This window comes from Squalius cephalus (assembly GCF_949319135.1).
Source record: "Squalius cephalus genome assembly, chromosome: 2".
Lineage (NCBI taxonomy): Eukaryota > Metazoa > Chordata > Actinopteri > Cypriniformes > Leuciscidae > Squalius > Squalius cephalus.
The window spans coordinates 26,930,347-26,958,176 of NC_137123.1; the positions used below are offsets into that span (position 1 = coordinate 26,930,347).

General features: G+C 40.5%; 1 protein-coding gene across 1 annotated transcript in view; it reads left to right on the top strand.

The window, feature by feature from the left end:
* LOC307148132 (uncharacterized protein) overlaps positions 1-27,105 on the top strand; it is a 27,396-nt gene extending 291 nt beyond the window's left edge. Inside the window, exons 2-9 of the mRNA XM_079853450.1 lie at positions 14,006-14,118; positions 14,435-14,510; positions 16,458-16,644; positions 16,880-16,948; positions 19,976-20,922; positions 22,145-22,968; positions 23,056-23,235; positions 25,313-27,105. Of these exons, the coding sequence (XP_079709576.1) occupies positions 14,006-14,118; positions 14,435-14,510; positions 16,458-16,644; positions 16,880-16,948; positions 19,976-20,922; positions 22,145-22,968; positions 23,056-23,235; positions 25,313-25,608 (2,692 nt within the window). The 3' untranslated portion in view covers positions 25,609-27,105. The remainder of the gene's footprint in view (positions 1-14,005; positions 14,119-14,434; positions 14,511-16,457; positions 16,645-16,879; positions 16,949-19,975; positions 20,923-22,144; positions 22,969-23,055; positions 23,236-25,312) is intronic.
* Positions 27,106-27,830: the final 725 nt, after the last annotated feature.

The following is a 27,830-nucleotide window of genomic DNA, read 5'->3' on the forward strand; positions in this document are numbered from 1 at the left end:
AGTTTTAGATAAACAATAAAAAACAAAGGGAAAGTGATGTTTTTTATTCAGCTATAAAGTTAAATCGTTTTCTTTTTTTTCTTTCTTTTTTTTACAATAACCTTATCGCGCTGTTGTCACGGTAATCAGGTGTGTGTGTGTCATTTAAATGACAGTGACTGTCAGTGTAACTGATTCACTATTTTAGTTTTAAAATAATGCAGTGTGTAGAAGGTTTTTAATCTCTATTAACTCTGAGTAAACGATTGACGTGCCAATGTGTGTGTGTGAATGAGAAAGAGTGCTTGCGTGTGTGTCTGTGTCACAGAGAGAGAGCGTGAGTGTATGAGTGAGTGTGTGTGTGTGTGTGTGTGTGTGTGTGTGTGTGTGAGAGAGAGAGAGAGGGGGAGAGAGAGAGATTGAGAAAGAGAGTGTTTGCGTGTGTGTCTGTGTCACAGGGAGAGCGTGAGTGTATGAGTGTGTGTGTGTGAGAGAGAGAGGGAGAGAGAGATTGAGAAAGAGAGTGTTTGTGTGTGTGTGTGAGAGAGAGAGAGCGTGTGTGTGTGTGTGAGAGAGAGATTGAGAAAGAGAGTGTTTGTGTCTGTGTGTGTGTGTGTCTGTGTGTCTGTGTGTGTGTGTGTGTGTGTGTGTGTGTGTGTGTGTGTGAGAGAGAGAGAGAGAGGGTGTGTGTGTGTGAGTGAGTGAGTGAGTGAGTGCAGAGGGGAGGGAGGGAGCAGAGCGTGAGAGAAGGGAACAAGCAGTGTGTGTGTGTGTGTGTGTGTGTGTGTGTGTGTGTGTGTGTGCTTGCGGGTGTGTATGTGAGGGAAAGCATGAGAGGGAGGGAAAAAGACAGTGTGAGTGTGCGTGACAAAGACAGACACAATATGCTGGTGTGTGTATGTGTGTGACAGAGTGTGTATGTGAAAGGGGGGAAGAGTGTTTGAGAGTGAAAGTGTGAGACAAAATGAGTGTGTGATTGCATGTGATGGTAGATAAAAGGTGTATATGTGACAGAGTCTTTGGAAGTGGCATGTATGTATGTATGTGCTGGTCAGGTTGTGCCTACTTTGGGGTGGACCAATGTTCGTATGAGGACAGTAAAACCTGAAATCACTTACATTGTGGGGATCGGACAACAGTTGTCATGAAGGAAACGGCTTATTGAATATACAAAAAATGTCTTCATGAAAATGTAAAAATGCAGAAAGGTTTCTATGATGGTAAGGTTTTTGGTTCGGTGATCGAAAAGATCATTAGCTCAACATAAAAAACAATACAAGTCAATGGAAAATCCCCACTATCGTAGAAAAAAACAGTTGTGTGTGTTTACATATGTGTGTTTGGCTGGGGTAGAGTGGACCATCTAAAAGGTGTTATGCATGTCAGGAGAAAGGTGTGTTGGAGAGGACATGGTGTTGAAGAAGATGCGCATTTTAAATGGGGGTTCTGAGTGAGTGAGTGAGTGAGTGAGTGAGTGAGTGAGTGAGTGAGTGAGTGAGTGAGTGAGTGAGTGAGTGAGTGAGTGAGTGAGTGAGTGAGTGAGTGAGTGAGTGTTACTGAGGAGGGGAGTGAGTGTGAGTGTGACAGAGTGAAGGGGAGGGGTGTGTGTGAGTGTATTTGTGCGCACGTGTGTTACTGAGGAGGGGAGGGAATGAGAGTGTTTGTATAAGTGTGTGGGTTAAGAGAGAGAGAGAGAGAGAGAGAGAGAGAGCAGTAGTGTCTGGGTCTGTGTGTGTGTGTGTGTGTGTGTGTGTGTTTATGTGTAATCAATGGGAGTTGTGTGTGTGTATAAAATATAATGCCAGTAGATAACTGAAAGTGTTTGTTTGTGTTTGGAAGGGAGAGCTGGATGAACAGGTAGTATGTGTGTTCATGAGAGAGCGAAGAAGATATAGCCTATGTTTATAGAGAGAGACAGAGGGCAGATTTAGAAATGGAGAGATATTAAAATGCACATTGTGTGTGAAGCCTGGTATATATCTGAAAAAACTTGAACAGTGTGTTTTTAATAAACTCTTTCATAGTTTAATAAACTCTTTCATAGTTTAAGAAAGATTTCTCAGTTATACAAATTTGTCTCAGATGCCTCTCCTAATAATCAGGAGAAATAAAAATGAAACCAATGAAAATTAACAAAACAATTGTTGACAAACAGTTAGATAGCTACATATTGTATGTGGATAGTTCAGATTAGGGATGGGTATTTCAAGCAAAAATAATATTCAATGATCGCTGGGAATTATTCGATTATTATTCGAAAATCGCATACCTCCCCCACATGCTCACCGGTGAAACGGTGTAGGCCTACTATAGGCTACATGTTGTATCCATTAAAGAAAACACATTTAGTTTAATTTATGTTTAAAGGTACAATATGTAAGATTTTTGTAATATAATATCCAAAAATCACTTGGCACAGTGTGATATATTTCCTGCAGTTGTGTACTTACAATATCCCAAAAGTTCCCAAAGATTTTTAATTTCAGAGAATAATATAAATTAAATAATGGCTCGTCCCTGGTCATTGTCACCTGTCAATGATGTAATATCCGCGTTATCCCTGTTTTCCGCTCGTACTGCCATAGTAACTAGGGCCCTATAATTTCCGCGATCACGGAATCGCGGAATTGGCAAATTAACGCGGAATCTAGTGTCACCGCGAATTTCGCGTAATTTTACATATTTGGAATAAAACTTTTTGTGTGGGAGAAAAACGTATGTCTGAGGAAAATCGCATATTACTGAAAGAACGAGCAGAGAGAGAGAGGCCCGGTCGCGCGTGCGTCTTCAAACTGTCTCTCTCACTCTCTCACTCTCTCACTCCCTCGCGCTTATTAATCTAAATCAATTGAGAATTGACACAATGGTAAAAGATCGGAAGAACGAAGTTTCACGTGGAGCATTCGGATAATTTTTCCTGAATTAGGCTACCGCTGGGTGTGAATTGTGCAAAAAAAATCTTTTTTACCTTTCCTTCTTCTCTGAAAAGCTTTCCGCCCATTCAGCTGACATAAAAAACACTTTCAGTAAACTAAACAAAACCTATCCAATGATGAAATGTTTTGTGTGTTGACAAATCTTGTGCGATGTCCTAACTGCCAGTGCCGGGATAATCACACAACGCGTACAAGTCTGCTAATGATACGTCCGATTCGCGAACTAATGACTCCTTTGAACCGATTCACTTTAATGAACTGATCTGTCCAACACTGAATCGGTTCGGTGTATAACAAAATCGGTAACACTTTACAATAAGGATCCATTTATTAAACTCTAGTTAACTAGATCAGTTAACATTAACTATTGATAAACTGCACTTCTACAGCGTTTATTAATCTTTATTAATGTTAATTTCACCATTTAGTAGCCTACATTATTTAAATGAAAAGTTGTATTAACATTAGTTAGCTTAATGCACTGTGTGAAGTAACATAATAAAAATACAGGGTTAGGGTTAACTAAGATTAACAAAGATTAATAAATACAGTAACAAATGTATTGCTCATGGTTCATGTTAGTTAGCCTAATACATTCACTAATGTAAACAAACCAAACCACATTTAACACCTCTTAAAATGAGAATTTCGTTTGATACCTCAATAAATTTAGGGTCATTCCTATTTTATTTGTGTACATTTTAATCATTAACATTAAAAACACTCTTTTTACGACTAAAATAACAGTAAAGGGTAAAAAAAACCTGAATTCCCAAAAATTAAAACGGAAAAAACGGAATTTGCAAAAATTAAAACGGAAAAAACGGAATTTGGGAAAAAATAAAACGGAATTTGGGAAAAAATAAAACGGATTTTATAGGGCCCTATAGTAACCATGGTGACAGACGTGGACAACTGCGTTACATCTAGCGGCACGCTCACACTGTTGTTGTTTCGTTCAAACATTATGGACCATGGCAAGCAGACTTTGGGACAAAAGGAGAAATAAAACGAGGATCAGTATCAGCGTGGCGTTTTCGAGATGCCGAGAGCTTCACGTACACAACTAACTTGAACTTGACCGCTTCAAAAGTCATGATTTGACAGAGACGCTGCTCTTGCATGAAGATTATTAGACAGGTGAAAACGAATCAGTGTTATATAGCTCAACATGATGAAATGTTAGAATATGATCAGTATGTTATTCTAATGTTGATCTAGCTTACTGCAAGTCCCATACCTTTATATCCGCTGGAATCGTGTGTGGTGCTGATATCTGTCTCTCATTAGCAATCACGACCAGCTTCATACCACAGTCACGTTAAAAACATCAGTGTATTCACTCATGCATAAACATTATTAGATCCATCAGCATGACGACAAGTTCCATAATTCCGCTTATGCGTCATCAACCTACGCCTTTGTTACTGTAAGAGGTTAGCGACCCCTAGTGGTGAAAAAATTACATATTGTAGCTTTAAAGGGAAATTTACCCCAAAATGAAAATTCTGTCATCCTTATGTTGATTCAAACCTGTATGACCTCTTTTTTTGTGGAACCCAAATATTTTTTAAATATGGGAACACACCAAGCTGACAGTCAGCCATCGGCCAACGTCGGACAGTCGGTGAGCGTCGGTCGGGCTAGATTTTGAGGTGTGTTCTGCACGTCAGCTTTAGTCAGACTTCCGTCGGCTTTAGTCCGGCTGATTGAGCATGTTGAATTGGCGTTGGGCCGTCGGGAAAAGAAATCACTCTGATTGGCAGTTCAGTTTGTAAACCAGTGCATGAGAAGAAAAACAAAAGTGACTAAGCAAGCAGACGACAAAGACAAGAGGGCACACAAAGCAGACGCTTATAAATGTACCTACATCTTCATCTTTTCGAGAGCATTCCAATATGCAAATATTTTCAAAAGAACATGGCCATATGTAGCCAAATTAAAGTGAAGAAAAACTGATCAGCATGATTCATATTCCAAATTGTAAGCGAGTGCTGCTTTGTTTACGGTTATTAGGCTATATTCGCATTTCTATTTCACGTTCCCTTTTTTGAATAAGGAATACTGACTACTGTCATCTTCTGTTGTGGACAGTTGTTATCTCTCGCGCAGGCGCAGAATGTACATGCAAGATGACCATCAGCTGTAGTTTTTGCAGTGTGTTCAAGAGCAACTTTTATGCCCGACATCTATTTCTCAGGCAAAACATCCAAGAAGCAAGAGATTTCAGCAAAGTCTCCATTAATCTCGTTGCTGTTTTGCACAACTGAGATATTAACGAGATCTGAAGTGATGGACAGTTGGTTAGGTGTGGTAGAGTAGCGTTAATCCGATCTTAGTGCGCTTGCATGTTATGAGTGAGTAATCTTTGGTATTGTGAGAAAATAAGTGGTTTGAGTGTCAGATTTGTGAGACAAAATGTGTGTGTCTGTTTAAGAGAAAGACATAGAGAGTATGCTGTGACGAAAAAAGCGAAGGGGAGGGTGTGTGTGTGTGTGTGTGTGTGTGTGAGAGAGAGAGAGAGTGAGTGTGAGAAGGGAGGCTGTGTGTGCGTGTGAGCAAGGCAAAGACTAGTGTGTGTGTGTGTGTGTGTGTGTGTGTGTGTGTGTGTGTGTGTGAAAGAGAGAGAGAGAGAGAGAGAGAACGAGAGAGGAACAGAAGAGGGGAGTGTGTGTGTGTCTGAAAGAGAGAGAACGAGAGAGGAACAGAAGAGGGGTGTGTGTGTGTGTGTGTGTGTGTGTGTGTGTGTGTGTGTGTGTGTGTGTGTGTGTGTGTGTGTCTAAAAGAGAACGAGAGAGGATCAGAAGAGGGGAGTGTGTGTGTGTGTGACTGAGAGAGAGAGAGAACGAGAGAGGAACAGAAGAGGGGAGGGTGTGTGTGTGTGTGTGTGTGTGTGTGAGAGGCAGAGAGGAGGGAAAATGGTGAGGAAATGTGTGTGCGTGAGTGTGTGTGCGCATGCTTGCAGGTTTGAAACTGAAAGAGAAGGGGAGGGAGAGTGTGTGTCTTGGAAACAGAGAGAAGACAGTGTGTGTGTGTGTGTGTGTGTGTGTGTGTGTGTGTGTGTGTGTGTGTGTGTGCGCGCGTGCGTGCGTGTGTGTGTGTTTGTTCTAGTGGTTGAGTGAGGAGGGGAAGGGTGTATGTGTGCTCTAGAAGCAGAGGCATGTGTGTGTGTGTGTGTGTGTGTGTGTGTGTGTGTGTGTGTGTGTGTGTGTGAGAGGGAGAGAGATAAAGGAAAAGAGTATGTGTTGAGAGAAATTGTGTGTGTGTGTGTGTGTGTGTGTGTGTGTGTGTGTTGTGTGTGTGTGTGTGTGTGTGTGTGTGCGCGCACGCGTGTTCCAGTGGCTCACAGTGGAGGGGAGGGTGAGTGTGTTTGTGCTCTAGAGGCAGAGAGAGAGAGAGAGAGAGAGGGCGGGTGTGTGTGTGTGTGTGTGTGTGTGTGTGTGTTTGTTTGTGTGTGTGTGTGTATTTTGGAGAGAGAAGGTTGTGTGTGTGTGAGAGAGAACTAAAGAGGGCTGTGTGTGTGTGTTTTAGAGAGAAGGGTGTGTGTGTGTGTGTGAATGTTTGTACATCTGTCTTTCTGTGAAAGACAGAAGTGTGTGTAAGTGTGTGTGTGAGAGTGTGTGTGTGTGTGTGTGTGTGTCCTGGTAAACCCTACATTATGGGGACAAAATGTCTCCTCAAAGATGGCAATATCCAAAATCCTTGTGCTTGTGGGGACATTTTTTTGGTCCCCATGAGGAAAACGGCTTATAAATCATAACAAGTGATGTTTTTTTGAAAATGTAAAAATGTAGAATATGTTCTGTGTGGGTTGTGTTTAGGGTTAGGGGATAGAATATACAGTTTGTACAGTATAAAAATCATTGTCTATGGAAAGTCTCCATAAAACATGAAAACTGTGTGTGTGTGTGTGTGTGTGTGTGTGTGTGTGTGTGTGTTGAAGACTGTGGAAAGGAGAGAGGGAGTGTTTATGCATCTACTTTGTTTATGAAAGAGGAAGGGAGTTTGTGTGTGTGTGTGTGGGTGTGTGTGTGTGCGTGTGTGTGAACACGCAGTTTGTGTAGGTGGATATGTTATATGTTTGAGAAGGAAAACTGTAGATTGTGTGTGTGTGATTTGTTTGTGAGACTGAATAAGGCAGAGAGTGTTCTCAACAAAGACGTGTATGTGTTGATTGCGTGAGTGTGTGCATGTATTCAGACTGAGAGCATGCATGATGTGTATGTTTACATTATTCAAACGTGTGTGTTAGGGAGAGAGACAAAATGTGTGTGAGTGAGCGTCTTCAGTGAGAATGTGTTTGCTGCAGACTTTGTGTTCGTGCGTGCGTGCGTGCGTGTGTGTGTGTGTGTGTGTGTGTGTGTGTGTTTGTCTGAGAGAGAGAGAGAATATGAGACTCCAGCTTGGTTATTTGAGAGATCATGAGTGAGAGAGTGTGCGCGTGTGTGTGTGTGTGTGCGTGTGTGTGTGCGTGTGTGTGTGCGTGTGTGTGTGCGTGTGTGTGTGCGTGTGTGTGTGCGTGTGTGTGTGCGTGTGTGTGTGCGTGTGTGTGTGTGTGTGTGTGTGTGTGAGAGAGTTAGTGAGTGCGTGTGTGTGCATGTGAGCTTGAGATGGAGGAGGGGTGAGTGTGTGCGTGCATGTGAGCTCAGCTGAAGAGAGGATATTTGTGTGTGTGTGTGTGTGTGTGTGTGTGTGTGTGTGTGTGTGTGTGTGTGTACGAAGGCTTTTAAAGGGTAGGGTGTGTTTACATGTGTGTGAACACATACATGTGTGTCCGACTGGGGGGGTTGGAGTGTGTGTGCAATGTGCATTTGTGTGTGCGCTTTTGCACTTGTGGGTTTATAAAGAAGAGAGGTGTGAGTTTATGTGTTCTTGTCCACATGTGTGTCTTTCTGCCTGCACATGTGCATTTCTGATTTGACTTGTTTGTGTGTTGTTTTGAGTGGAATAGGATTCCGTGTGTGTACGAGAGGGGAAAAGGAAAAAAGAGAGATAAACAGAGTGGAGATACACAAATGAAGGAAAGAAAAACAGATTTTGACTTGTGGAACGAGGAGGGATTAAAAGCATGTCCGTTTTGCAGTGTATTCACATGGAGAATGAGTGTGTGTAATCAGATTTACTGACAGGCTGGACAAGAGTATGTCCACAGAAAACAGTGAATGTTATTCAAATGGATCTCAGTGGAACTTGTCCATGTTCTCACGGTCGACTTTGTAAACGCACCGATGATAAACCACTGGTTTACAATAAAAGGAGAATGTGTGAGTGAATGAGCATGTGTGTTAGCGTTCAACAGTAAGTACGGCACTATGGCCCGTGACTAGGGTGAGAGTTTTGGGCCTGTTGACTGAAATGTCAGTTCGTTTTTTTTAATTCAGCCAAGAGGTTAAGAGGACGTTTAAGATGCAGTCACATTTACATTTACACTCTCTGGAGTTTTGACTTTAGTAGTGACTCACTTCTGTGTGAGCTTTATACATCTCTGTACTTCTGATCATAGACAATCGGCCCACAAAATTTCACCTAAATCTCACTAATGTCACCATACCTTTAGATCCTCTATTAAGTCGATTATTCACAAGAGGCCCTCAGCAAACTTCCTGGGGGGCCCCCAATTAGTCTTAAATTTAGATTTATTGACACAATCTTAATTAAAATGCTAAAAAATATTTTTCAGTACAATAGAATTACCAGAGCTTATATTGGAGGGCTTTTGAGTATTGTCTCAGACAAACGGGAGCCTTGGAGTCAGAAAGGTGGAGAACCACTGGTCTATTGGTCAGATGTCTTTTGTTATGCAAATTCACAGTTTAGAGTTCATCCGACTGATGAGCAGAAGACAAAGACAAAACTGCATATGAATTGAAGTGATTGGAGCATAAAGTCTAGTGTTGCTGTGGCTTTCATTAGAATTGGATTGGAAATTGTAGATGAATTAATAATGTTTTGCACTATATGCCATTTATTTTTAGTGTTTTTTTATGAACTTACAAGTGTCATGGTGTGTGTTAAGTGTGTGTGTTTTTTGTCATGTTGCTTAAAACAGCTATCTAGCATATATGTAACAATGCAAATCAAATCTGAACTACTGTCACATCCTTATTTCTGAATCCTTTCTTTTCTGAATCAGTGCAGCTGTCACAATGGAACTTACGTACCCCTTATTTAACACAAATGAAAACAAGGGGTAGAAGTACAGTCTCAACGGTGCTGTACTGTCTCAAAATTCTACAGTAGCCCTAAATGGACAAACGCGTTTCGTCACTATGTTGTTCTTCATGCAAAGAAGCTAGCTAAAGTCAGTGAATAAAACACTGACACAATGATGAACAAGACAATAATATTCACAATAACATATTGTTTTACTGAATAATTGAGTAAACCTAATTTCTTCATTTATCTTTGTAAAGAAACCTCATTGCTTGACTGGCTACTCTCTGCTGTCTCAGACAACGACATCTTTTCCTGTCGGCCACCGTAACTTCTGTTGGTTGCAATTCGCAACCTCACCACTAGATGCCGCTAAAAAATGACACAGTGCACCTTTAAGTGAACACATAGGTCTTTTATTATGAACTGGTAATAAGAGTAATGGTAATAAAGAGTAAGCATGTTAATGCAGCATCCAGAGGAGCCGAGTGAAAAGGTTTGTAGATTTCTCTCAAATACTGATAGAAAATAGCTATCCAAGTAGAAGCCTGTTCAATGTAAAATTAGTTTTAAACTGATATTTATCAGGTGGTACAACCATGTAAATTCTTGATTTAACCCTTTTGCACGTACGATCACACCAGTGTGATCAGTCTAGGCCGGTCCCTGGAGGTACGATCTCACCGGTGTGATTAGAACGGTCGGTGCAAAATGTGCTTTCGCGCGTTGGCTGGCCCTGAGCCAGAGACAGGCGTGCTCAGAGCTGTCATATATAGGGTTGCAAAGGGGCGGAAAATTTCCGGTAAATTTCCACGGGAAGTTAAGCTGGGGAATTTTGGAAATATTCATTACCATGGCAACCGCTTGCGCGTCCACTCTGAAAGTAACTGTACACATAAGAGACGGATAGATACATTATTTAGATACGGTTATTTCTATTCGTTAGAATATTGATATATGAACTTGTTGTCAAGCAAGCCCCGTTGCGAGCATGTGTGTCTCTCTAAACTTTCAGTGTGCTGCACTGCTCTAGTTGACTTCTGCACCCCCCCCCCCCCCCCCCCCCCCGAAAATATCACGTTAATTTTGAAAACGTAATTCCTTTTGTGGATCCTCTTGGTCTTTCTTCATGTTTCTTTGACAAATATCAGTGTCTCAGTCTCACGAACGCTGCACGCGAGTTAACCACGCCTACTTATTTACATGTTGCTGTATACACGGAATAAAAAAATCTGTTACGGTTGACATTTTCTTCCGCGGTAAAGATATATACCGTCATACCGCCCAGCCCTACTTATGTGGTAAATAAAGTTATGCTAGGTTATTTAGCCTCTAACTTATCAGCTTGCTATCTACTAGATGAATACATTTGTATGTGATATTTGCAATTTAAACATTTAATAAATATATTTCCCCATAATATCATCAAAACTTACTTCACTTTGTTTAGTCCACAGGCTCAAATGTGTGCCTTTGATAGTCTTGTGCTTTGGGCTTCTGTACATGTGATGGAGGCATGCACAGTGCCAGTAGGGGGTGTGGTCTCAATAGCCATGCAGTAAGCAGTGTGCTATGTGCGTGTGATTGAGGAATGGCATATTCAAGTGTATTTGAATGGCATCTGTTTGTTTTAGTCAAGATTATGCTATAATATACTTTCCTCAGCTATATTTAAGTTCCCTATGAAGAGCCAACCTTCAAATTTGAAAATTCCCAGTTTATTCCCGTTTATTCCCATAAATTCCTGTTAATTCCCTTAAATTCCCATTAATTCCCATGGAAAGTTTCCATCTTTGAAAATTCCCATAATTTTGCAACCCTAGTCATATATCACAACTTTTCAGTGTTTTCAACCACATAATGTTTATTTTAGGTTTCAGATATATAAATTATATATATAAGTACTAAACAAAACAATACATTTAGAGTTTGTAAAATACACACTGATGTCTATAGAAGAGGCAATAATAATCCTTTCCATTATAATTAGACACGTTTTATTCATATCAGATACACATTGTGTAAGCAACTTTAGAGTTTACTCTATTCTTCTCCCAGTTCACCAGCCACTTACTTTTATGTATTTCGGGAGAAGTGGATGAATTCACGTGTTGTAAATCCAACAGATCCGATTCTCTGAACTGTGGCACAAACTAACATGCGCATACTGCTCAACTAACGCGATCGTTATAAAGGTGTTTAAACAACAAAACACTTCCACTTGCATGTATTTGACAATCGGAATATCAGATATTTCATGCCAAAGCTAACAAATTTGTGAATATTTTGAATAAAAAAGGAAAAATTACATAAAAGCAGATCATCATTCATTCAGCGCTGTTGTGGCTGCAGTGTGTCACGTGACAAGCAATGACGTGTCACCATGGAAACCATAAAGTGACACATTCTAAATAACGGTCGCCTTGAAAAACTCACGCTGGGGGGTCAGCCAGAATATTTTAAACTTACGCGTGAAAGGGTTAAACCATAGACTGTAAAAAAAGATGGACGACGCCCCTTCGCTCTCTTCCATTGGTGAGAACTGAAGCCGCCAATGTCCCGATCAGGGGGGCAATCCAGCACCCGAAAAGCGTACCATCCCCGGGGGGTATGTCCATTGACTCTCCATTGAGTCCATTGACTCTCATTCATTTTGGCGTCACTTTGACAGCGAATAACTTTTAAAGAGTCCATTTGTCCATTGTTTATTTCTAAAGAAACACGACAATGTATAAAAGGCTCCATTACCTTTTATCTTACGTTATGGCCCCGTAGAAGCAGTTTTTGTAAAAATAGGCTAACGATTGCATCATAACCACGCGACTCTCTGGAAATTACCGTATAGACAGGAGGAGAAGCTTGCAGTCAATCGGGGGGACGTGGAGGCATAAAGTCAAGGGAGAAGCCCATAGAGAGTCATACAGTTGCTCCTGCTCCTAGCTCATGGACAGCTCCTACTCACGCTCTCCGTCTCTGCAAGATTCGGAAGGGAATGATTCAGATTTCTCTTGGCACAGCTACTAGAAGACTTACAACTGTCAGACAGGTTGCTCACGTCACATCTACGTCGTCAAGCTCAGTTTGAGTCTGCGCAGTACGCTCAGCCATCAGGAAGTGAGAGCTTCTAATTTGCTTCACTTTTCTCCATTGAAGTCAATGGGGTCTCTGTGTCCATTTCTGATACTGTCTATGGTCCCATTGTGGCGCTGACATCTTGGGACTTGAGTCTGCGCAGTAGCGATCTCGGGACCAGACCTGCGCAGTAGTGAGAGGAAGTAAAGCCGCGAAATCAACGCTCCGCCCTCACTCTCGCAGAATGCACTCTCCCTGAGTGCACTTTTAAAAAAAATTATTGCAGTACGACAAGAGGCTTGTTAAAATAAAGTAAATACAATCTCCTCAGTCCTCCGAAGATCCCGAAAAAAATGTCCGTTGGTGCTTCAGTGACTACTTCGCTCAGAGAACATGTCAATCACAGCTGTCAATCATGACGTTACACCACCGTTTTTATAGCATCACGTAACTAACTAAAAACCAACTTATTTTTGAAACAGACACTTGAACTTACATCAGCGTGATAAAAACTACAGCAAATGAAAGAAACCACCTTCGGAAGAAAGATATTTGAAGTGCAATTTAATTGTTTAGTTGGTCACACGTCCCGTTGAATAACACGGGGAGGGGCTTATGACCTATACTAGGACCAGTCACCGGGGGGCGATCGAGACATTTTGGCTTCACTTTTCAGGGCTTGTGCGGCACACTTGGGTTAAACCAACACACATAAAAAAAAAAAGATTGTGAATTATTGTATTGAATGCATTACTGGTATATGAATATGTTTCTGTCTTTAAAAGTAAAATTGATGCTAAAAATACAAAATACCTGGCAACTAGAATGCAATAATTATAAGTTAATATGAATAAAAAATACAACCGCAAAGGCACTGTAGACACTCGAAGTGTTACTTTGCCGACTTAAGCTTTATATGTCATTGACCCACTTCCATCATTCACATCAGTTTAATACTGCCATGTACTCTTATTAAGTTTCATAGACTTGTTTTTTTATCGTCTTTGTAATTACCTCTATCTCAGTTCTTTATTAAGCTGACCTGAAATGGTGAATCGAGGGATGAACATATGAATCCGCCTGCCTGCATGCACACAAGCACACGCAAACATATGCTCTCGGGTCCAGATGGAGGGTCGGCCAGATCAATATCCAGTCGGCAAGACTAAGTCTTATCACAGCTCAATGAATACGTCAGGCACGACACACACACTGAACACATCTGTAACCAAGAGACTGCACATCTCTACACGTGTCTAATTAAGCATTCACCGCTGCATCTGTGGAAAAAAGAATCTTTGGCTTTCATACACTGCTCTATTAACAGCAGCTCACACGTTTATGTGGTCAGTTACCCACTGTTGAAGATTTTATGGATTATTGATTTGCGAGGAAAACTTCTCTAGATCAGAGTTCTGTTATTATGTACATATATAGATTCTACCTACTTCTTGAAGAAGAAGAGTGAATGTGTAGTGGATTAATTAGTGGTGCTTGCTAAGATGAGCATTATATTATATTTCTGATGTGCTTAACACATAATGATTCTGATCAGTTGACGGGCTTCCTTTGTAAAAGATGTGTAAGGTGTAAAAGATTAATTGTATAGGCAGTGCTATTTTTAGTAACAAATAGAGGTGCATTATATGAGTCTTAATTAAACATGTTTTCCTTCCACATTTTTGGTTTAGAGAAGTAAGACTGAATAGGATTTGTGCTGTGATTTCCATCGATCCACTGATGTGTCCAGGTTATTGATTCGTCTGGGTGATTTATGTTTTGTTGCTGATTAAGTTGTTCAGGCTGTCCGTTTAATGTGATGATGATGATGATGATGATGATGTGTGTGTGTGTGTGTTTCGTAGACGTGGCTGTGGAAGGAAAAGGAAAGGGACACCAGTGAAGGTGTGCGACAGAGTCTTCGCCACAGAGGATGAGGAAGAGAGCATGTCAGAGAACAGCTATGGACCAGAGAAAGGTAAAATGTTTTTTGTTTTTTTTGTCCTTTTTGTTTCTTTAATTGATATGTAAGAAAACAGAAAATGATAAAAAAAAGAGAGAAATTGGATCGAGAATTAAGGAGCCAAGCTCTATTGTCAAGTGGTATTCACACTGACAGCAATTGGCAGCAACAAAGTGACCAGTCAACCTCCAATGATTCAATCACTGTAAGTGTGAATGTACCATTACTCTTTAAAGTAAACCATACAGCTTAACATTATATTTGTGCATGTTTCAGAGATAGTATAAGTGTGCAAATATCTATGTGAGACCCTGTAATATGTGTGTTTCAGGTGACGGTCGTGAGGACAAACACGGAGTCCCTGCTGCTGATGGACCATACTATGAAACACAATCTGCTCAGCTCTGGTGAGTGAGTGAGTGAGTGACTGACTGTGTGTGTGTGTGTGTGTGTGTGTGTGGTCTGACTAGAGAGACTGCATGTGTGTATCTGTGTGCGTGCTAGGAGGAGATAGCAAGTAATTGTGTTTGTTGTGTGGTCGAGAGATGTAGTTGTGTGTATATCGAGGTGGGGGATTACTGGAATGCTGGTTGTGTATGTTATTGCAACGTGTTTATTTTCTTTGGGCCAGTTTGTGTGTGTGTGTGTGTGTGTCAGGGCTCATGGTATGTGTGTGTTTGTATGTGTTTATTGCTGCGTTAAGTCATAGTGAAATTTATATATATATATATATATATATATATATATATATATTTGATGATGTGTGATTTTGCCCAGGATATGTTGCCCCTTTGGGGGTATGAATTAGTTTAAAAAAGAATGCTTGTTTTAGCCTGGTTAAAACCAGACCATTCTCAGTAGTAACTGAGTTATGGTCTGGCAAAGCTTCATTAATAACTCATTTCCAAAGGGGCGTCACCCACGGACGTCGCTCAAATGCCTCTGGGCGCAACTGGATAGGCCTAAAACCAATCAGAGCGATCGTCATCGTGTAAAGCCATATGCTGCGTCCCAATTCGCCTAAGTTACACTACGCCATAAAAGTATGTACTCTTTTTGTGAAGAAAAGGTATTTACTTTTGAATGTGTAGCAAAAAAGTAGGCAAGCTTTGGGACATACTACTTCGTCATCTTTATCGGACGGATCTGTCGCATGCATCCTGCCACGTAAACTGCCCTGTCAATCATCTTGTCACAGTTAAAATCCTCTATTAAATCTAATTTAATTTCCTACCGTTTCGGAGAGAAATGTAGTAGCACGTTCATCTGCCAGTGGGTCTTTCATGGAGACTGTCCTCATGTGTTTGCAATTTGAATATAATAATGCATTTAAAAGTTGGTGGCTTCACCAACGGACGTCGTTCAAATGCCTCTGGGCGCATTTGGATAGACCTAAAACCAATCAGAGCAGTCGTCATTGTGTAAAGCCCGGCCCAACGTTTCTGATTGGTGCCGCGATTTCGACGGATTAGAAATGGGCTTGAGTGAGCTCTTTGCCAGAATACTTGCAGAGCAAATCTAAATTTGCCGGAAGTTGTCTGGGTTTTCCCAGGCTATGCTTGTTTGGCAATGCGTATTAAAAAAATTTAGCCACATTTTTAAAACATTATTCTCTCATAACTTAAAGTAAACATTCTTTGTAAAATTCTGTTAAACAATAAGTATAATGCCTATTTTTAAATATATTAGCCTGTTGTATCATATTTAATATGCAAATTACTAGGGCCTATAAAAATTTATGACAAAATTTTTACTGAAAAATGTACACAATCTGCTTCATGCCTTCTGCCCTCTGATTGATAGTTATACTTTTTTAACAAGTAAATCTTTTTTGCTGTGAAATCTTTCATGATTCTTATAAAATAAATATAAGATCAACAGTTTTTGGACTGAAGCAACTTGGGTTTACTTATTCATAAAAAAATAAACAAGCTTTTGGGGAACATTTATTTGACCATCTCTCAATTATCATTGAATTGCAATGAATTGCATATATGAGCCATAATAACAGTCTGATGTATGAATGATACTCAACAAAAAACACATGTATACTAGCGGTTGCGCATACTTTAATGCTCTCCCATGACGCTTTAAGCTTGACATCGTCATCGACAAGTCGCTGGTCATGGCCTATAGAAGGGCGCAACAGGATACGAAATCTTTGAAGTCAAACAGTTTAATTACAAATAGATGCATACTCCGAGAGCGCTCCACAAGATATGTTTGGTTATACCATCTGGATGCTCAAAATTGATCGGGAGGATGCACGTTTTAAAATGTTATTGTACACACAAGTTAATCTATATCAGTTTGTTTTGGTGTATTGCTGTCTGATGTAGTTTTCTCCCATGCAGTGCGAGTGAGGAGGGCTCTAGCGGATTGAGGGGAGCTGTCTCGTACCCCCCACCACCAAACTGCCGCATTCGGGAAGTGCACTGTGGAAATCAAGTGCGACTGATTGTCATAGCGATCCGCGACATCACTAAGGGGGAGGAGATCACTGTGGATTACAGTTTGACGGAGTGGGGAGAAAACGCTGTTGTAAGTGTAACCATGACAATGGCCAGCACATCTCAATGCTCTAAGCTCCTTTTGCACTTAGTGATACTAGTTGTATGCAAATTGCATCAAATTTGATCATTTAGATGTGTTTTTGATATTTGTTTATTTGCATGGTACTTGATTTATTCATGTGTACTGTATGTGTGAGAATGTTAGTGGGACTTTATAGTCACACACTCTAATATTTTGTGATGATGTTTCTTCCCCCTCTCAGGGTTTCCATGGCACTGTGCCTCCTAGTAGCTTTGATTGCAGTTTGGACCACGAGAGCAACATTAAAAAGGTATAAGTTCAGTTTTTACAAATGCACAATCATAGACTACACACCCAGTTAACAAGCAACAGTCATTTTTAGGCCTTATGCTGAAGATCCTGTCCCCCTCACTCCTGAAATGATTGTTGCGCCCCTGGCCATCAGTGTAAATGCACCATAAATATAAGCACCACTGCATACTAACATTTCCAGCATTTTCCTACAGTCCCATCCAATATGTACTACTTTATTTAAATTCAACTTAAAGAGCACTGGCAAAATGTGCTTTCAATAAAACGTGGCTGCCTATACAGTATAAGTGTGAATTTAATTTTTTTTGTTTGTTTTTTGTTTTTTAAATCTGTGCTACCTGACTAGAGAAAATGGGGAAAAAAGGCTTCCGTTTTCTCTTATGCCAAATAGGTAGGAAAACTTCAACACCCATAATGCACTGGGCATGTTGCCATCCAAGGCCACTTCCTCCAGTCTGTTATGGACACGCATGCCAGAGTCAAATACCACCTTGCTTCTTTGCAAACGTTTAGTCATAATGGTGTCAACTTGTATTGTTCCCTGTTGCAAGAATTCAAAGATTAAACGTTTGGTGGGAGTGTTACTTTTTTTTGTAAATTTGGAGTGCTGTCAGTACAGAGAACAACGACAAAAATCGGTGTTGCCTACACTGTGTTATCCTCTTTTTAAAATTTGCACCCTGTTGACTTAAATGGGGCAAGTTTTAAACCTGCTTTTAGCCTCTTAACATCCTTGATGTGTCATTACAAGTGCCCAGCCATGTGAGTGATTCCTTCAGAGTGAACACGGGTGAATCTGACTGCAGTAGATGTGAAAGATATGAATAAAAGTTATGTTAATTCAGCCAGCGCACATACCTGTATTTTCTTCCTGTTTTCGGTCGAAGTCCACAGTAATCAATTGTCGAGTTCATGCGCGTGATCATAGGTAACTAAACCTATGCGCGTGAACTCGACAATCGACTACTGTGGACTTCGACCGGAAACAGGAAGAAAATACAGGTATGTGCGCTGGCTGAATTAACATGGCTGGGCACTTGTAATGATACATCAAGGATGTTAAGAGGCTAAAAGCAGGTTTAAAACTTACCCCATTGAAGTCAACAGGGTGCAAATTTTAAAAAGAGGATAACACGGTGTAGGCAACACCGATTTTTGTCGTTGTTCTCTGTACTGACAGCACTCCAAATTTACAAAAAAATTAGCTCAATGTTAAAATTGACCGGAGTTCTCCTTTAAGCATCCAACATATTGTAGGCAGTGGCTAAGTGCTGCAAAGAATCGTAAATACGATAAGAGAAAAACCTGTGTTTGTAGTCAACATTTCAATGCGGATGACCATGAACACAGTGCTTTAGGCCAAACGGACAGGAAAACTAAAAGTTCTGTTAGTTCACCCCAACCCCCCGAAGCAAAACGTTGTCACGTACAGGTAAGAAAGATATTACCATAGTAGGGGTGTGCGACATTGACACAACTTTATATTTCAATATTTTCTGGGATTTTATCAATAACGATAATTTGAAGATATTTTGCTTAGTGTTTATTCTGTTGATACCTTGGCAGATTTAGGACTGCCGTGGACAGCTGACTCCTAAAGTTTTTGATATTCTTCATATTCTGTGTGGTGGTCAGTTCACAGCAGCGACAGAAATCATCTTTTCCATAAATTTAAATAGATTTTTACATTTCAAGGGCATTTTTACCTTTATAAAGATATTTTTGTGAGTGAGTCATTGACATTCAAACGGCTGATTCATTCAGGGACGAAGCATTTGACTGTCTTAATGAGTGAACCATTGAATCCTTCAGTCAAACAATTCATTCATTCACTGCCTTGTGTTGCTCAGAGACACAAAGCAGTCCTGTGGCTTTGTTTGGAACTATTTTTGTTGGTGAAATGGAGCAAAATCAGGCAATATTGTGTCTAAAATTGAATTCTTAATTTTACATTCTTGTTTATTGAACTGTGTATAAAATTTGTAATTGTGCTTATATTTGGAGAAAAAATGGAACTCTTCATGTGAGGTTGATTTAACTAGGCTATATTAAATGATATAAATATAAATGACATGCAGAGGTATTTTTGCCCCTTATCTTGAATATTGAGGGCATTTTAAATCCATTTTAATAGACTAAATCATGCAGTGAAAGTGTGCACTCTAAATGCACAAACACATTAGTCTAACACACTAGATTACGTCACGTAGTGTATGCATGTGCTCTCTAGATGTGTTTCTGTAAAGTGAGGGACATACTCGATAATGTCAGACCGCACATCATTAAAACAACAATCATGATATCATCGTAGACAATATATATTGCACACCTCTATGGCATAGTGTTTCATTTTTACCAAAATGCAGTTTAAAGAGTAGGCATATTATGACACAATTTTCAGTGATAAACCTACCCTTAAATGAATTGTTCTGTTAATAACCCTCTGTCGAGCCAACTGTCCCTGGGCAGGGATACAAAAATGCTGTATAGTCTGCAAAGTATAATCTGTAGTTTTCACGAAAGCCTTGGAGATTTACATATTCGACGACTTTGTGGTTTGAAAATTGGTAAAGTCAGTGGCATAGCGTGTGCGTATGCAAGCTATGCATGTGCATATGGGCCCAGGCGGATTGGGGGCCTGCAGCGTGACCCATCAATTTTCTAATTGCCTTTAAAAAAAAAACTGATTAACAACATGCCAGTTGACAATTTAATGAAGGTTAAGACAATAATAGCAATTCATCGACAAGAAGGATGACCATTTGAATTCATCTAGATGCTCCTGAGGGTCACTTCATCCTAGTCAAAAACCTCTTTAAAGTGAGTGCTGGTGGTGTTCAGTCATTTCCTGGTGGATAAAATTAAGTTCTGCCCTACATTTTGCACTTTCAGTCATGAGACTTATAAGTTTGTCATTTATATATGTATCAGAAGTAAAATGGGTGTAAACATCTCATTTCAATGCCTTTCAGATTACTTTCTCTTCAACAGATCTTTGAAATGTATGTGCTTTTTTCTCTCTCAGGAGGAAGAGTCCTGCCCAATTCCACTTTCTCTTTCTGTGTCGGAATACATCACTCCTTCCTGGTCTCTCTCTCCCTCGTCCTCCCCTCTCTCTCACTCTGAGCCCAGTGATTCAGACCTCGACTCGGATGATGCCAATGGAGAGATGCACATGCGAACATCTCACCGCCGCAAGAGGCACAAAGCCCTCTCCTCTCCTCCTGCACATGCCAAGAGAAAGGCACCCCAACGATCCCCCAGACATCCTCCCTCATTTCCACTTTCCATCCCAACCTCCCCTCTGCAGACCACTGCTCGTTCCAGACCTGTGTTTAAGTGCCCACCACCTGCAGGAGTTCCTTCTAATAGTGTCAGTGTGTCAGTGGGTCGCGGGCAGAGCACCATGGCACAGAAACAGCGCTGTGTCTACTGTGGCCGTCACTTCCGATCTCTCCCACGCCATCTGAACAAACACCATGCCCACCAGCCTGATGTGCGCTCTGCCCTGGAGCAAGCACGCGCCTCTGGTAACTCTCATTGTGTACACTCATCTCTCCCATCATCGAGCAAACATTCCCAATGCCTCCAAGTAGCTCCTGTGCCAGGTGTAGTGGTGGAAACGCCACAGTCACCTCCTCCTTTGTCTCCAGTCAGAAGGAGCCCTGCCCTCTCTAGCCCTATTCGCAAAAGTCTTGCCCCAGCCCTGACAACTCCGCCCAGAGGAGGAGGTGTTCCAGTGTCTGTGTTAAAGAGGAGCCCACCTACTTCTGCTACTCCTTCCAGAAAAGGAGGACGAAAAATAAAAAAGGAGAATGAGGAGATAGACATTTTTGTGAAGACAAAAGAGGTGGTGCCCACTTCAGTGTTTGTGGAGCATGTGAAGGAGTCAGGATCTTCGAAAGAAGCGAGAGAGGACAATGGAGGGAGAGAAGAAGAAAGCGGAGCGGAGGATAAGACTGACCTATCAAGGTCAGACATTTTCAATTGATATTACACCATGTATTAGAGGTCTTCACGGGTCCACTTGGATCCGAAAACCCGAAGTCCGACCCGAGACCTGAGTGGGTTCAGATCCAAGACCAAGTGTCTCGGGTACAGTATTAGTGGCCTCGGGTCTCTGGTAATTTAAAATAAATGTGCTTTTTCCGAATGGACCCCGAGAAGACCTGAATTCTTTTAAACTATGTTGAGCATTTAACAAAATTTAATTTAGAGCAATTCTTTGACAACATTATCTCACTTTTTCTAAGTTCTCTCTGTATCCGCGCTTCTATGTGCATTGGATTCTACGCACGGTTGCACCACATTTTTGCCTACCGTTACAACGAGCGCTGTCAGCATGGATTTTAGACTCGCTGTTTGCAAGATCTTCCATGGAGTACGGTGAACAATGTCAATCGAAGTGTCATCTCTCACACCCTCTAGTAAGAAGGAGAAGGGCTTTAAAGCCCTTCGCCGGAGTGAGATAAATAGCGTTGCTGACAACACTAGCGCATCCATGATTTATAAGGCTGTCGATTTAATTTTTATCAAGCTATCAAGTTTATTTTTCCAATACACTGGGCACAATTGAAAGCTGAACTCAGAAATAACGTGTATCCATTGGGCAGGCAAAAATATAAATTAAAAATAAATAAGTAAATCAATAAATTAAATTAATGGAGCAGCGGCCAAATCAGTCAGCAGGACAACGGGATTTTTCCTGACTTACTGCGGGGCTGCAGCCTGTGCACACGGCAATGCCGTTTACGTACGGGTACAGTTGGGTTCGAAAATAAATGCCGTCGGGTCGGACTCGGGTCTAAGTTTTATCAGGTCTGTCTTGGGTTGTTTTTTTATTTTATTTTATTTTATGCACGTCGGGTTCGGGTAAGAAGTGATTCGGGACGGGTACTGATTTTAGGACCCGAGAAGACCTCTACTGTGTACCGAAAGCAAGTGATGTGAAATGACACGACAAAAGACAATAGAACCCATTATAATCAGTGATGCTGTCGACACTGGATGCGTTGCAATACGACAAATCCCTGACAGTAAACTGATGCCCTGTTTTATTTGACATACTCCACATGCCTGCACTTCTGCAGTCGCTGTCGTGTCCAGTGTAGACACAAATTATTTACTGTTAGAATTTATCATCCAGTCTCTCTAAACTCATGCACTTACTCTTGTTCTTTTTCTCTTTTCTTAGTTCACGTCGACCCCACATGCTCCCACTTCTTTCCGCCCTCTCTTCCCTGGTGTTGTACCTGCGGCGGCTGCAGCACTCTGCCTTCATCTCTCTCTCCCGCTCGCCACAGTCAGCTGAGGCCTGGCGTCTCCTCTGTCACTCCAGCCTGGCCCTTCTCATCCTTTACAACCGTCGCCGTGAATGCGAAGTCTCCAAACTCACCATCTCCGAGTACCAGGCCCGCATCACACCCCAGTGCCCCACCCCCATGGCACCTGGTGCCCCACAAGCTCTAACCCCACTCGAGGCCTCACTCTCACCATTCGAGCGGTTGGTCCTCCCCCATCTCCCTCGCGTTGGGGTCCAAGGGAAACGTGGCCGCGTGCAGCCGCTCATCCTCCCGCCACATTCGGAAGCCTGTCTGGAGGTGCTTTTGCAGACTCGTGCTGGTGTGGGAATCGATCCACAGAACCCCTACGTGTTTGCCCGGCCGTATCATTCGCCTGCTACTCCGCTGCGGGGGACAGATTTACTACGCAGCTTGGCTCGATCCAGTGGTACACGTTACCCACGGGCACTGACGCAGACACGCGTTCGCAGACAGGTGGCGATACTTACGCAGCTCCTGTTGTTAAGTGAGGGTGAGGAGGAAGGGCACCGCGGGGCTGCCACACAGCGATTGGAAAGCTTTTTGCAGAAAGAGTATCATGTAACGCAAAGCTGTGCAACCATCGGCCAAGACCCAGGGCTAATGGGTCTGATTGGTCGGGTGGTACTATGTGGAGAGAGAGATGGCGTCCTGTTCCGAGGAATGAGTTTACATCACATCTGTCTGGAGTTAGATGGTGAGTGAGTTTGTTGTGTCAAGCACATGGCAGGTGTAAATAGAGTATTGGACACATCAGTCATACTTCTTTTCACACCCCTTTCAGTGTTGTCAGGAAACTCTGCTGACTCTCTGTCAGAGGATTCAGATGTTGAGCAGAGTAAAGAGAATCCAGAAGCACCATCTCCTGCAACCACCATTATGATGAAGAAAACCACAAGCAACAGCAAAACCCCCCGGCCTAAGAAGATGAACGGCAAAAAGGCCTCAGGACAGCCCAAGACTGGTGAGTCTGACCGTGTGATTGTATAATACAGTGTGACTACTTCTTTGTACACCTCATTTCCAGGGCCTGAGGATGACACTGATGATTGTGACTGCAATCCATGTTTACGTGTGCAATGCAGTTAAACCAGGGTTATTGAATTGCATAAAACAAAAACAAAAAAACACAGATTTTGCAACCTTTGTTACAGTGTAGCTAAACTAAGAATAGGTGAGAGCAACAAAAAAAGTAAGCATATGGCAGCCGTCTTATTCAGATTTCTTGTAACCAGAATATTGACATATCTGGGGGCCTATGAAGCCAGTTTAGGTGGCTAGCCAGGTATGTTTCAGTTTGGTTTGCGCCAACCCTGGGTTTTTGGCACCATGAAAGTGGCTCAGCTTTTAGTGGTGTTCATCGTCATAGCAAGCAGGTTATGTTCTGTGTAAGATCTCAAACTGAAATTGGACCAATCAGCTGTCAGCAAAGTGATACATTAAAGCCACTCCCCTAGTTTCTCTTGCTCCAAATTAAAGGTCACTGTATGGTGATTTTTAAAGACAAAATTGTCTGGATATAGCTAGATAATAATCTATGATTATTCATTATAATTATTTTATATTATTTATATAATTATTATCGCCGACCCATATTATAGCCTACCCAATTTAAAGTTTCAAGTTTCGCGAGAAGTTTCAAGGCATACGATTGGTTGTTCGCTACCGATGTCACACTGTTATGTGCATGAGCTCCATGAACTCATGCATGACTCATGGACCAAAGCCTGAGTAGACAGAGAAAGTTGATGATCAGCGTCATGGTACCAACAAAGCCTGATTGAAGTGTTTTGCTTTTGCCAACTTGAAACTAATCCTGTAACCCTGAGTTTGTTCAACTACCATCATGGCATGGGCCCATGGTTATGGCAGGTTAGGTTTGTACTTTTGTGATGTAAACATCTACATATATGACATTTATGAGAAGCTGTATGCATCATGTAAAGCAGTGGTTCTCGGCCAGTCATTTAATAAATCAGTATTCTCAGTTTCGGTTAATAAATAAAGTTTGAAAACAAGCGACTTTCATAATTACTGTAGAATTATCATAAATATCTGAGCCTATATGCAGGCTGGGGAGCTTTCAAATATTGTGTTGGACCATGGGTCTAGATTCTAGAATACACTTTTAATAAAATGTAAATTCGTTCCCTGCTCTTTTTTCGGGCAAGCGTGTTCTTGTAGAAGTTTTCATGGGACAATGTGAATAAATCTAGATTTAAATTCAAAGAGACAACACAGTCTATGCGTGACCTGACGTTTTATTTATCCAAAATGAGGTGATGGGAACATTATGGAGTGCTAAACACTGTCACATAATGTAGCTGAATAAAAAGCAGATTGCGACACACCACAAACACACCATTGCGACAATAAATGGTTTGTGCGTTTTTCAAACCATCTTGAGGTATTTTAATAACAATAAAGTATATGAATAATGCAGTGCTAATTGACAAAGCCTTTATTACAGCATAGTAACTGTAACATTTATTTTCTGTCTTATTCTGTTGATAAATATTTTTTTACATTGTATAAAATCCATAATGACTTAATGCACAGTTTTTGTAATACATAAACCAATCATAAAATTGTCATTAGGACAATATAGGGAAAAATATTATTGGAATACAAATTATTGGTTATTGTTTCTTTCCAAATTCCTTAACCGATTAAGAAAAATTAGACAAAGGTCAGAAAACCGCTAATGTAATGACATGATGGGACATACAATTTCCCAGATTAATTCATATATGTAGATGTTTACAGTATATCACAAATGTATACAATTATACAATACTACATTGGTAAAATATAAGCATCCATTGTGATGGTTGGTGTTTATTGCAAGACATTTTAAATCACAATTAGATTAGGGAAAAACTCCAGATATTGCACTGAGACCTTCAGCACAGTGCTGGCTCATTGACCTGTGTGTGTGTGTGTGTGTGTGTGTGTGTGTGTGTGTGTGTGTACCTGGGAGAGCTTCAGTGAAGTGTTTGCTTAGGAATAATGATTAACATACATTCTCCTCTCTGTCTCAGGGAAACGTGGTGTGCTAAAGCGGCCTTGGTCTGAAGCAGAGCGGGCAGCTGTTGAGTCCCACCTGGTGCAAAACATTATGGAGCTGCGTGTGCCCGCCAAAGCGGACTGTGAGCGCTGCCTGCAGCTCTGCCCCCTGCTGGTCACTAACCACCGGGACTGGAGGGCTGTTAAATTCTACTGCCACAACCGTATACAGCTGCTCAAGAAAAGCCAGCACAGTCTGCCCTGTCTGTCTGCTGGGGCTGTGAATCAGCACGATGCTGGGAAGGGTCATCCAATAACAGCAGATGCATAGGGGAGGGAATGTGAGGAGGTGCTGAGTGAAAATATTTATATGGTACAGTCACAGTAAACAGTACAAATGCTTTAATTAATGTGATGTTGTGCGTGATTTGTGTCCAGTGTCTGAAACGGAAAATGATACCACTCTGGTAAGCAGACGGAAATGCACACCTATCTTGTGTACTTTTCCAAAGTACGAAAAGAACACTGTTTTTGTTTTTTGTCTGCACACTTTCTGTTGCTGGCTTGAAAGTAGATTAACATTTTTGACCAGCTGAAAGTCTGAATGGCTTTTGCACTCCCTTTGGCCATGCCTACGTCTCACCAAAAACAGAGAAAGAGGCAGACTGAGCAACCTGTGCCTTTATGGGAGTCAAACATGAATTTTATTCACATTTGCAGTGACAACTTTTCTGCTACATGCAGATACTATATTTATTCATGAAATGAAGGAATACACACAAGAAATAGAAGATAAAAAGATTCTCATCCAAGTCTACCATCTTTGTTCATTAAAATTACAAAGGGAAATTCAAATAACTTGAATTTAATTTAATTTAAACAGTTCAGAAATCCCATTCCATAATTGAGCTTAACTTTTTTTGTTTTTTCCAGGTTCTTATTTTCCTATTTCAAGCCTTATTTGATTTTAGATAAATATAGTTCTGTACTCATTTGCTCATGTTGTCAAACCAGTATGGCATTCCTTCCACAGTAAGACACAAACTGAGACATTTTGAAGATTTAAAAAAAAAAAAAAAAGTATTTACATGCAATGCAATTACAATTAAAAATACCTTATAGATCAGTTTGATGTTTATGCATAATTAATCGTAATTGCATGAACGAAAATGAGCAGAACATTCTTTAGAGTTTATCTTTTGTGTCATACTGAAAGTCATACTGGTATGGAACAACATTAGGGTGAGGGTTTATTTTTGCTAAATGTTCCATTAATTTAAATCTGTTGAAACGTTATTGAAGATATAGCTCTGGCTTTTTCCATATATTTCAATGCAAATATTGATTGGCTTGTTCAACATTGAAAAAAATGAACATCTATCTCTCATGTAATTCTAGAAATGGACATAAATGGGTGAGCAGATGAGTCTACTTTGTTTACTTTATATTCATCCATCAAATCCATATTAAAACTTAAACTGTGTATTGGAAACACATGATAACCACACGTAACACCTCAGTTTATACTTTTTATATCTATATCTCTCTGTTTTGTTATCTGTCATTTCAGACTTTGCGATGTATGTATGTATGTACTCGCATATATATTGTCATTGCTGTTGATAGTGGTATTGTTATTACTATTAAATCTTACTGTGGCAATTGTTTTTCATTTCCACTTCATGTACATACTGAATGTAAATATTTGCAGAAAAAAAGAGCACGATGTAAATCCATTGTAGGCAAGACGAGCTTGTTTTTGTTTTGTCTTTGTGTTTTTCTAAGTTCTATGAAATAAAATAAAAATAAAAAAAACGTTTTGTTTGTAATTTTAGACTTGGTCTTGTTTATGCTGCACTTAAAGAAAATGCACAAGCGCAGAAAAAAGTCCTCACAATTCAGTCCAAAGACATATTTCAATGTAGTGATTTGTGCTACATTCATTTTAAACAATCTAATATAATTTGCCATTGTTGTTTATTGCATTATTACATTAACATTTTTCAATTGTTTTTGTAGGCGCAAGTAATTTTTCCTTATTGATCACAGTGTCATTGCACTCTGCTCTGAAAGGTTTAATTGGCTAGTGAGCGGCGCAGTTATTTTTTTTTTTGCTTCAAAGCAGTCAAAAAAGATTTGTTTGCATTAAATTATGTTGTAAATCAAGTCCCTACTGTCTCTTGTAGATCTTTAAAAAAAAAGAGAGAGAGAGTGGATTTATTATTAGCTTACCAATTTCATTTTCACTGTTGAATCAGCGCTCTGAAGGTCAATTTAAAAACCGTAAGAACATGAAAAACTGAATTTGTTTTCTTATGGATTATTAATGTGCTTTGCACTGAAAGATAAATAAAACCGCACAAACAGCTAAATAATAATAGCAATTTTGCCACTGGGACTGCTTTTATTCTCCAGTAACTGCTCTCTTAAATGAAGCATTTCAAGACTGTCTTTAAACTTCAAGACAAAACTTTAATCTCAGCATGTTATACAGAGTTCTTCTGTAAAACCATAAACATACCATTTGGATCCTAATGAATTTAATTTAACAAA